At 40.1% G+C, this 12,500-nt stretch overlaps 1 protein-coding gene across 1 annotated transcript in view; it reads right to left on the bottom strand.

Moving 5' to 3' along the window:
- The window catches only part of LOC147008450 (DNA polymerase theta-like), a 96,692-nt gene that overhangs the window by 4,299 nt on the left and 79,893 nt on the right, over positions 1 to 12,500 (bottom strand). Inside the window, exons 13-19 of the mRNA XM_085863640.1 lie at positions 11,546 to 11,688; positions 7,538 to 7,663; positions 6,431 to 6,548; positions 6,087 to 6,229; positions 4,712 to 4,911; positions 2,968 to 3,092; positions 2,602 to 2,845 (exon numbers count right to left, since the gene is read on the bottom strand). Of these exons, the coding sequence (XP_085719766.1) occupies positions 2,602 to 2,845; positions 2,968 to 3,092; positions 4,712 to 4,911; positions 6,087 to 6,229; positions 6,431 to 6,548; positions 7,538 to 7,663; positions 11,546 to 11,688 (1,099 nt within the window). The remainder of the gene's footprint in view (positions 1 to 2,601; positions 2,846 to 2,967; positions 3,093 to 4,711; positions 4,912 to 6,086; positions 6,230 to 6,430; positions 6,549 to 7,537; positions 7,664 to 11,545; positions 11,689 to 12,500) is intronic.

The raw sequence follows: 12,500 nt of genomic DNA, 5'->3' as shown, positions 1-12,500 counted from the left end.
CAGCATGAATTTAAAATGGATTAAATTCAAATTTTTCGTCACCGATCTACACAAATTACCCCATGGTGACAAAATGAAAAACATGTTTTTCGAATTTTTGCAAATTAATTGAAAATTAAAAGCTGAAATGTCTTGCATCAATAAGTATTCAACCCCTAAGTCAATACTTTGTCGAAGCGTCTTTGGCAGCGATGAGAGCTTCGAGTCTTCTTGGGTATGTCTATCAGCTTTGCACATCTGGATTTGGGCATGTTCTCCCATTCTTCCTTGCAGATTTACTCAAGCTCTGTTAAATTGGATGGGGAGCATCAGTGAAAAGCAATCTTTAAGTCTTTCCACAGATTCTCAATGGGATTCAAATCTGGGCTTTGGCTGGACCACTCAAGGACTTTCACACTCTTGTTCTGAAGCCATTCCAGTGTTGCTTTGGCTGTACAGTATGCTTGGGGTCATTGTCCTGTTGAAATGTAAATCTTTGCTGCAGTCTAATATATTTTGCACTCTGAAGCAGGTTCTCCTCAAGGATTTGCCTGTATTTGACTCCACGCATTGTTCCTTATATCCTTGCAAGTCTCCCAGTCCCTGCCACTGAAAAGCATCTCCATAGCATGATGCTGCCACCACAATGCTTCGTGGTAGGGATGGTGTTAGATGGGTAATGAGCTCTGCTCAGTTTCCGCCAGACGTCGTGCTTTGCATTCAGGACAAAGTTCAATTTTCGTCTCATCAGATCACAAAATTGTTTGCCTCCTGCTCTCAGAGTCTTTCAGGGTGCCTTTTTGAAAACTCCAGGCATGCTGTCATGTGCCTTTTTCTCAGGAGTGGCTTCTGTCTGGCCACTCTCCCGTAAAGCCAAGATTTGTGAAGTGCTGCAGAGATTGTTGTCCTTTAGGCAGGTTCTTCCATCTCAGCCACCGAACTATGTAGTTCTGTCAGATTGGTCATTGGGTTCTTGGTTACCTCCCTGACCAAGGTGCTTCTTGCCCAGTTTGGTCAGATGGCCAGCTCCAGGAAGAGTCTGGGTAGTTCCATATTCTTTCCATTTCCTAATAATAGAGCTCATTGTGCTGCTGGAAACTTCCAACACTCTAGAAATTGTTTTACCCCCTTCCCCAGATCTATGCTTCCTCACAATTCTATCTCAGAGTTCTACGGACAGTTACTTGAACCTCATGGTCGAGTTTCTGCTCTGACATGCACCATCAGCTGTGGAACCTGATATAAAAAGGTGTGTTTCTATCGAAATCATGTCCAATCAATTGAATTGGCCACAGACGGACTCCCATCTCAAGGATGATCAAAGGAAATTGGATGCACCTGAGCTCAATTTGGAGTGTCATAGCAAAGGGTTTGAATAATTATTGATGCAAAAAATTTCAGCTTTTCATTTTTAGTTAATTTGTAGAAGTTTCTAAAAACATTTTCTCACTTTTCATTATAGGGTATTTTGTGTGGATCGGTGATAAAAAATTTAAATTTAATCGATTTTAAATTCAGGCTGTAACACCACAAAATGTGACAAAAGTCGAGGGGGTGTGAATACTTTCTGAAGGTACTGTAGGTACTGTAGGTAAAAAACACATGAAATCCGAAATCCAAAAAATCCGAAAAAAAAATTGCCCTTTTTATAAAGCATTGTATATATGGATCTACTCTGGCGGAGATAGCAGAGATGGCGACAGGTGGCGGCTTGTGTGTTTATAAGTTATGAATTGTGATAACATGACTGTTTAAAACCACTATTAGGTGCATTGTGGCAACCATGTGATCCTATAAAGTTTCATGGTGATTAACCTTGGGAGCACAGAGGAGTTGGGTCACAAACAAACAAACAAACAAACATTTCACTATTATATCTACAGATTTATTGTTTTTTAAATCGTACAATGTTCATTGAATTACGTATTTTTTGCGGTGGACTGCAGGTGGACTCGAGGACAAATCCTCCACCCGAACGATCACCAATTTAGTGATGGACTGTCAAAAGAGAATATACGCCATCTGCAGGGAAAGCTGAATGGATCTTTGCTTTGGTTTTCAGTATACAGAGAGCTCTAACGAGAATCTCTCACTTTGGCAGGTTCTTCATTTTATCAGGATATGGCGGGCCAAGTGAAGTGCGAGGAATAGGATATGGTGGGCCAAGTGAAGTGCGAGGAACAGGATATGGTTGGCCAAGTGAAATGCGAGGAACCGTATCACGATTTGAAAACCATAACAGAGGAATGGATTAAAGGCTTAACAAGGGGTAATCATGTCATCGACAAATTACAGAATGCAGGGCTCACAATTAATTGTCTCAACATGCTGCAACACATTGTGATCCTTGTACACAAATACCGTACACCTTTTGCTGAACATTTAATAATGAAATAACTACATTATGTTACCCCCTTTATTCCCCATTGCATTCCCACAACAATATGATTCAACATCAGCAAAGTTTGCACACATTACACGCAGTCTGCACTGAGGTAGGCAGGTGTGTCTCCAATGACTGTTTAGTCTATCCAACAAAAGAAAACAAAGTACTTGAAAACTACATATATTAAAATTATGAATGAAGAAAAATCTCATGAATTACATGAAGTTAGAATGTACCTCGCAAAAGGGGCAGCTTCAGTCAGAGAAGCACATACTGCATCAGGCTCAGCACCAGCCAGCAAAGCCACCGACACAAAACCTGAATGATGCAAGGCCCTCGCTGCTGCTGCTGTGAGAACTGTAATTCGGGCAAGATCGGCCAACTCAGGACGAACCCCCAACACGAGCCGAGGTTGTAGTGTGTCCAAAAGTGTGGCCAAACGAGACCATCCCAGACGTGTACAGAATACCGTTACCATCCCTGCATAGTCACAAAAGTGTCAGAGGATGCAATCTGATTACATTAAAAATAATCTTCATTTCATTTTGGTAAGACAGCAAAATGTACAGCTGCGCTGCAAAAATAAAATATTTTGTCTGCACCTGCATACTGTGCAGCGGCTTGTTGCAATGCCTGCAACTGGCCTCGGTTGCAGCCAAAACGCATTGCAACATCAGCTAAAGGGTATTCAGCAAGGAGATCAGCAAGAGCTAGAGCCCAAAACAACCTAAAAAAAGGCAAGAAGACACATTGTGAAGGGCTGTAAAATTAACACAAATTATATAGAAGACAAAAGAAAAAGAGGGGAGGGGTGGATAGCAGCTGACACTGTGTTTGTCAGTGGGCAGTTCTATTGTTTTTTTCTCATATTGCCACTTAGCTGGAAGCTGAATTTCTGCTGCAACAGACCACCCATGTGCCCCTACATCCGACCACCACCTTTGATCACAATATCTCAGGCAAACGATTTCCCACGAGTCCCCGAGCTCTCAATATCATAATATCTCAAGTTGCAGTTCTGGCTTCCTCCAAGCACAGACTTTCTTCATTCTACTCTAAGAGAATTACCATCAAAGCATAGCATACCATTCCAGTTTCCCTCATCAATCTTTTGTTGATTGTTGCCTGCAGTATTAATCATCCCATTGTGTCCATTACAAATTTCTCATGCATTTATATAGATTACATGTGTTTATGGGTTGGCAGAATAGCTTTGAGGTATGCACTGGCCTTGAGCTATCTTCTAGTCTTTGCAACTCTCGACCCAGCTATAAACTGTCACCCCAGTGCTTTGGATGCAGGGCAAGGCATCAATGTGTATGTCATTCATCACAAGGACATCAAGTTGGAGGACCTTGTCTGCCAGCCCTGATTCTTGGTGGATGTCAAAGATCCCTCTGTTTTTCACAAAGAATAGGCGAGTTATTGCTGACATCTTGGCAAAATTCCAAATTTGTGCCACTTTCAGTAGTAAGTCAAGCCCAGCAGACAATTTGTAAAAGACAGGCCAAAAATGTTCCTCAGCGTCCCCACAAGAAGGTGGAAATAATTGAGGCTGTTAAAGAAGTAGTAGTCATACATGCGAGTCTCAACAATGTGTGAACACACGCATGCATGGGTACACACCACACAACACACACACGTCAGTGCAATGACTTCCACTTTTGACAATCTCGTGAATGCGTATTTGACTGGGATTCAATCATGAATCAGTTTGCTGATTACATGAATGCTGACACAGTTCTCTTGCATGTTAGTGTGGGAATTTGGAATTTGGTCACCATACTGGCACATAATGGCCTACTCTGTTGAAAAAGCAGTGGAATCTTTCAATACATCAGTTGATGCAAGCAGATGGGATAACCTGCTTCACATCCCCTCCGGAGGGTGGCGTATGCATATTGAGACAATGCCTTTCCAAAAAAGCACCACACAAAAAATAAAATCCCACTAACAATCCCTCAATGTCCTTTCTCCTCCTCCCCCTCCTCTCCAACCTCTCCACTTCCCCCACCCTCTTTTTTCTCCTCCAATCATATTTTCCTGTCATTAATAACTCCTTTTCTTTTTTTAGTTAAATACTCTTTGATGCTTAAGAAATGTATCTTACTATAATTCACCGTTTATCTGTCTGTCTGTTCCCAGGTACCGCAAAAACGGCTGAACCGATCGCAACCATTTTTTGGGTGTGTAATCCTGGGACCTCTTGGAGTAAAATAGGCATAAATATAATAACATGACCCCCTTGATGGCTCCCGCAGGGAGCGGGTGCTTCTAATTTATATAAATGAAATGCTGGGGTGAGTATAGCCCGGAAAGGAAAAGAGAAATGAGCAATTGCCTTACCGGCAATGAACAGCAAACTGTCTGTCTTGCTTGGCTGTGGCACGGACTTGTCTGCCACCACGTTGCACAGCACGTGCCACAAATCCTTCATCCCAGCCAACAAGCTCCGCTACACGTCGTGCAGGTGGTTGCAGAGAACCCCATAAGTGAAGGAACAATGACCAGTCAACTGCTGGGAGCTCATCTGATAAAGGAGTTACCTTAAAGAGAAAATAAGAAGATGACAAACTGATCACTATACAATTAAAGAGTAGTCCACACTTCATTGTTGGACATTACACACTGCTCAAAATTAAGGGTCCGTCAAATTTCTATTTTCTGCACAGGGAAACTTATCAATAGACTCTTGGAATGATATAAATATTTAAGTATCCTATTTGTGATCCCAAAGTGTTTACAAACTCTGTGTGGGTCAAATTTATCTCTGAGCTCGGTATTATGCCTACACAAGACAGGTTGTCACATCAGCTAGAACTAGTGCTCAGAGGTGAGTGATTATTGACCACTTAAGACAAGCTTTGCATGTTATTTGCAAGGAAGTCATTAATTACCTCCGCCAGTGAAGGTGGACGGAGGTTGTGTTTTCACACTTGTCTGTCTGTTTGTTTATCGATCTGTCTGTCTGTGAGCATGATATCTCAAAAGTTGTGAATGGATTTGGACGAAACTTGGTGGACAGGTTGGGGTGTGACAAGAACAAGCCGATTAGATTTTGGTTCAGGTCTGGATTCAGATCCGGCCTATCGGTGGGATACAAAACGTGAACTGTTCAGCCTGGAGGAGTTTATGCTCTACTAATTGCCGTTCTGGTATTCTCTTGTGGTGGTCTGTTTGAAGGGAGTGTCAAGGCTGCCACAGCAGTTTCTTGGCAAGAACTACACTGGGTGTTTTACCATTTACTTCCCAGCAACAGCCAAAAAAGCAGGAATTTGGGATTTTGTCAGGATGCCCGTGATAACTCACCCTTACTCCTTGTTGAAAGCTATTGCAGGATCTTTAATGTCCACCAGCTAATGCTAGCAGACAATCCCCAACTGATCCGAGGGATTGATACTGTGTTTATAAGTGGCCAGTTCCATGTTTTTTTTCTCATATTGTGACTTCGCTGAAAGTATAATTTTAAATTTTAAGACTTTCTTTCCTGACTACATTTCAGAAATGTCATAAAATGCACACTTTTATTTTAAACACCCTGCCCGTGAAGCACAGATATGACGGACAGCTTTCATTGGGACAAGAATCAAACCTATACTAGATGTCTTAAAAGGTAGTGCACTAACCTCTACATCATCTTATAAGATGCATTCATGTTAAGAATCATCAGCAAGTGGACTGAAAGAACGGAAAAAGGACAAGGGTGGGAGTCAGAACCTACCAGATACAAAAGATGCAAGTCAGAGTCGAGTGCAAGGCAACGGAGAGCTCTCTGTAAATCCGCAAACACGGCGAGGGCAAGAGAGGGAGGCAATCCAGCAGCGAGTGCTGCCTTGCCCAACAAAGAGCCGATGTAATGATGCACTGCCATGCAAGATTGTGCAATTATTTTCAATGAGATGGTGGATTGTCAAGAATAAATAAACGGCCAAATTATATTATCAGTATGAGAGGGGTAGCAAAGAGTTTGATTGATAAAATTAATTAAAATAGTATTTCATGATTGATTAATTTTTTTTAATTATTGTGCTCAAGGAAAGAAATGCAGGCCTTGCTCCCTCCCACCTCCTGCCTTGTTTACTGTAGCTCGAACAAATTCTTGTTGTACCAGGTAGTTCAAGGAGTCCTCAATTAACTTCTTTTGTTGTGATTTATGTTCTTGGGCTTCTTCCAGCTTGGTATCCTGAGAGAAGATATAGCATCCTAAAAATAATAAAATATTTTCACATCTTCCAACCACAACCACAATAGTGAGTTTGTTCATAAAGAGTTTTTCCAGTTTGAAGAATGAACCATGCTTAGCCATCAACATACGTGTGCAAAAGCAGTGTGGTATAGCTGTATGGCTGTGACTTAAGGAAAAGCAACCACAAATTTCATGCTACATTCAGGCATTATCGTAGTAACAGGACAAATGCATGCAGTTAAGGGAATACCTTGAAAAATAGGATAAAAGTTACATTAACTTCACTTCATTTTAAAATTATTGCAAAAAAAAAAAATACCCCCCCCCCAATTAGGTATTTGCCTTCTTCTCACAAACTACACACATGATTTTGATGAAACGTGAGCGCAACCTTCATCATCCGTGGTGTACCAAAGTTTGTTCACGGCATTAAAAATAAAAAAGGTCCACTAGATCTGTAGCTTATCTGGGCCATGGCCGAATGTTGTAAGCCAAATTTGGTAGCATTCTGACTGGTGGGTCTGGAGAGGAAGGTTTTTGAAGGAATTTATGCTATTTTCCCAAACCTTAACTCAGCCCGCCATTTTGACACACTTCCGGCAACTAACCCCAAAACTGAGAGTAGTTTGGGGATGGACAGACAAACACTCCTGCTTTATAATATACATTCGATGGAAGTAAAATATGCAAATTTACTGTAATTAAAGATAATACAATTAAACTTGCAAAAAAAAGGTATGCCTCTAAATTTATATCTCCTTGATCATTTAACTTGACCCCCTGTGGTTATGTCACTTCAGTATGGTGAAATATCACATGACCTGCACATGAGAATACCCCACAGTTGGAATTTTTGGAACCAATTTAACATATAGCCCATGGGTTATTTGCATGAAAATATGGTACATCAACACTAGTATTAGTCCCTCACATTCCACAACCTTACCATATTTATTGAGTACACATGTTGTTCTGACCTCATTTACCTTCTGTTTAGCACATTGTGCAGGTGAGGATGGAAATTCCTTGTTATCAAGACAGGTAGACAGGAGTGTGCAGGAAGTGTAACAGCAAGCATCATCAGCAGTTTTGGCTACACCACTCACAATGATCTACCAGTAAAAAAACAAAAATAAAATCTCAGAACTGCTTTGCTTAATAACTTCCAGTGAATAAAATCGATCATCATAACCAGTGTAAAAGACCAAATGCTAACCTATATAATCATCATGTAACATCCTATTTTAAAATATATACATTATAAGTATTTATAAGCAAAGTCTAGGAGCAATCAATGATCAGGAGCAATCAGTATAAACCAGAAGAAAGTTATGGCTTGTACTGTGTAAGCAAGTCACCAACCACATAACACTCCTGCTTACCACTTGTACATTATTGTAGCTTATACACACAACTATATCTACAAAAATAAAAACCTGAGTACAGCAGCATGAACGAGGAAAAGATCCAAAATAAGTTATGAAAGTGAGCTACATGCTCAAATGCAGCACGGTGAGAATGAAATGCACCTACAAAGTAGAACTCTTAAAATACCAAAGCATTATGTGAATTTAAATCCATGCATTTAAAAATTAACTTCCTACAACCAAACCAAACACTGATCTTGGCTCCTTTCTTGTAATCAAAAGTCTGCTTTTATTTGTTTCAATTATTTCAATGTAAAACTTCAAAAGAGAATGCACTTTATGATAAATAATACATAATACAAGTAGTGGTACATTCAAAGTACACCGCCCCCATGCCAAATAAATAAATAAATAATCATTCAGCGCGCGACATTGCCAGGGTGCATTCGGCAGCCGGAAAAGCTGCCGTGCAGCACATGGAGATGGAATTGGGAGGGAGTAGTGTACAATAATTGATTGGTTAATTGATTAATTGCATAGTTAAATAAATAAATAATAAGCGTGAAATAATTAATTTCTTAATCAATTGGCTAATAGTATACCAAAACCACCACTGTTTCATTCGAATCTGTAACTTTTTGAAAATTAATTAATTGAAAAGTGAATAATTCATCGATTAATCAAAAAAAAAAAATCAAAAATACCTTTTATAGCCAAATCACTTGTTCACTGTCATGTCCGAATATCAGATTCCGAGCTTAAAAGGTGCCTGAGATATTGCCCAGATGAGAAATAAAATAAATAAGGAATTGACAAATTGATAATAATCAAGTAATTCATCAATTAATTGATTAATATATATATATATATGTATGCATATATATATATATATATATATATATATATATATATATATATATATATATATATATATATATATATATATATATATGTACACACAAATATAGTTTTTGCCAAAGCACATCTTCACTTTTGTCCCCAAATTTCAGCTTCCGAGCTCAAACAATGGCTGAGATATCGCCCCAACAAGCAAGAAAGAAAACAAGACAATAAGCAAACAAACAGAGTAAAAACTGAGTACTCCCTTCTTTTGGTGCCCGGCGATGGCGACATGCATCACCTGGATATGTTATTGGGAAGGAGTGGTGTAAAATTAATAACCTTAAAAAGTCTGAAACTAAAAACAGAACAAGGTGAAAACACCTGCTCAAGTGGATATAAAACACTGTTAGAGCACCAAAAATAACACTTGTGAGCATTAGCTTTGTCTGTGATGAATAACCATTACCAGAAGTCACCTTCAGGTTAAATTACAATCTTGGTAACTTGATGACTCTCGCTAACATAGCGAAATGCTTTTTTTTTTCAATGCTTTTTCAAAAAGGACGCAGAGGTTCAGTTTCAATTATAATCTAATTTCCATATGAAATAAACTTACTTCAATGAAAAGAAAGCAGATTACCTTGCCTTCCTTCCTTTCTCCTTCCATATAAGTTCTGCTTCATCAGAATGAAGATTACTGTACTGCGTTGTTGCCAAGATTGTGCAAATTCTTATGATTCCCGCAACAAAGGTCTTTTTTTATTATTATCATAAAAAATAAGGCCTTAGCTCATTTCACTTTTGCGGTAAGGATATAGTATATCTTCCCTTGTATTAAAGTCAATGCATAAGGTTAAGTCGTCCTGTTTTTGTGCACTGCAGGGAGATGGTGTTGTAATTAGAAGTGACTTGGGAAGGTTAAGGTTTCTCATGACTTTGTCATCTCATGTAGAACCGCCCAGGGGCTGGGCAAGACAGAAGCGTCAGAGAATGCTGCGGTAAGAGCTTCCAACTTCCCTCGTCTTGACACCATAGGGAGGAAGAAGCTTCCCACTCCCACCTGATTTATGGCAAGCAAGGCGACCCACCAACGGGCTGCGCTGCTTGGTGTTGGCACTGCTGAGTGGGTCAACACCAGCGCAGTCTGATTTGGTTGAGGCACTGTTGTTAGGTCATGGAGCAGCAGGTTATTGGCTAGAGCGCTGAGAGGGCAACGGCTCAAAGGTGGGGGGAGTGGAGGAGGCATGGTAGCGACTGAAGTAGAGTGCCTCCAAGAGGAGCTGTGAAGAGAAGGACAGAGGACAGAGAGAGGGAAAGAGATGCTCTCCGGACAGCTACATAGCTGTGGGGCTCACACAAGCTGCTGCTGCCATGAACATTGCTACTTCCTGTACATTTTCAACCTCACCTGGTTTTCTGTGTGCATGATGGTGTGCCTATGCAGGTATCTGAGGGGGTTTAGTTTCATTGTACTGTTAAGTATTGTGATTAATTATTATCATGTTTGTCTTTCATGTTAGGATTTCCGTTTCTGTTGTCTCCTGCTTAATAAAGTATATGTATTTATTCCTAAGGCCCACTTTCATGTCTGCTTGCCACTTTCTGTGTGTGCAAACTATTTTGGTACGTTTGGATAATCTCTGGAGATCTAAATCAGGATAATCCCCCTACTTGATTACTGACGTGGTTTAGATCTTTTCGGCATGCTAATGCATTCTCCACTTGAGTGCATTCGCAACCAACTTGAGCACTAAGAATGGTCATTCACACAGCAAGTCTCTGTAGTTTGCAGTTTGTACCTAAGCCTGGTCACATGGTAATATTGTCGCATTACACCCCCTGTCCGACTGTCATATTTTGCCAAGAGTTTGTGAGTAAGGCTATTGTTATTGTAACACACATCAGATCACCTCTCCAAACAAGCAGTTTTATTCCAGATTTTTCTTTCCGACAAAGAAAAGAAAATCTCACTCCAAAATGACCAAGTCCTATGCTAGTTAAAATGTAAATATGCCTTCACACACCCTTTTACAGAACAGAACATACTTTGGCAAGCTGGATTATATAACCTAGGACAGGCAAAAATAAAATCCAAATCCATTGGGACCATACTCCGTACATAGCGTTGGTGCTGCCGAAGCAGTCTCCTTGGCTATTGGGCACAATCCTGGATGGGTCGCCACTCCGACGTAGGATACTCGAATGGCTCAATCATCCCAGCAAGCTGGTACTCATTTTGCCGACCTTGGAAGAATGACAGACTGAGTCAACCCCACCTTGTATTAATTCAATGGGCGGGCATGGTTTGAACTCAGGACCTTAGGAACCCAATCCCACCACCCTATCCATTAAGCCAACATCAGGCATTCAGGCAGGCAAGCTTTCTAAAAGCATACAATAAACTGTTATTTTCAGAGCTTTATGAAGCAAATTTAAAGCATGGCATGCATGGTACCTTCATCGAAGGGGTGAGACAGGATCATAAATCACTCAACGTTTCAGCAATTTTTTCTGCTATAAGTTGCTTTGAATTATAATGCAAGTAAATAACATTTGCTTGACGATATTAACAAAACAAAACAGACATAACGTTTTCCAATTCCTGGTCATTTTTGTTGAACAAATTAATGATAAAGGAGTTTGACTGACCAAAATAAGGAATCAACAAACCAATGAAACAAAGATAGGCTTTAAACATCCCAAACCAAATTATTTTGGTAAACCAAATGTGACAATGATCCTGATATAAAATAAGTACAAAATGATTTCCTCTGTAAAACTGACCTCGAGCATAGCACGTGTGATGGAAGCCATGGCACCACCTTGGAGGCGTTCTTGCAACATGCTACGCAGAGATGGAGTTACTCCACGCAGCAAAGATTGGCCCAGTATTTGCTCATTCTTACTGCACACCAGGATGCTCTCACCTAGAAGAGTAAAATAATTATATTGGACACGACAAATAGATGACAACATGAAAAATGAGAACATTTCTCAAATTGAACACCAACTCAAAGGAGCAATGTCATTCATGAGTCCAAAATTGGTGAAAATATGTGCCAGCCCTGCTCTTCAAAACTTAGGCTATGAAAGGAAGCAAAGTTTCAACAACACAAATGGAAGAGTAAAATAAATACCATAAAAATCAACAAATAAGCTTATCAATAAATATGTAAGAGTAAACAAATAAGCTTATAAACAAACAAAACCACTTTATGTAACATTCACAACAAAAGATAAGCTGAGATTCCAGTTTATGAAACTCATGTTGTTTAGTGTCCAACATGGCACCAGGTGAGCACATGCTCCAACCACATAAAAGCGTGGTGCTTGCAATTGGCTCTATCAATTACATAATTAGCATACATACTATTACAAGATATGTGACACCTAATTTAATTTCTAATCATTAAACTAATTGTAATTTGAGATAAAATCAAAAGACCACAATTCACAGATTCAGTCTATCGATGGGTTTCACACGTCGGCCCGGCCTTGTGGTGCTAAAGTCTTGGGATGATGCCTCGGATGCTGTGGGCTTTGCTTGTAGAGGAGTCGAAGCCAATTCCATTCCTCTGCTGGAGGGAGACCCATGCTCCAGGCTTATACACACTGGTGACAACTCAAAGCCAGGCACAACTGCAGGAGCAGGCTCTGCCATTTTTTGCACTTGACGTTTCTCTACGCAAGACACTTCCTGTCACTGATTGGACTACATATCACCTGAGGCTAGCATGAG

This window comes from Eptatretus burgeri, chromosome 18 (assembly GCF_056783735.1).
Source record: "Eptatretus burgeri isolate ZD-2024b chromosome 18, Ebu_testis_v1, whole genome shotgun sequence".
Lineage (NCBI taxonomy): Eukaryota > Metazoa > Chordata > Myxini > Myxiniformes > Myxinidae > Eptatretus > Eptatretus burgeri.
Note: the sequence above shows the minus strand (reverse complement) of the source record. Positions and strands in the feature narration are given on the sequence as shown.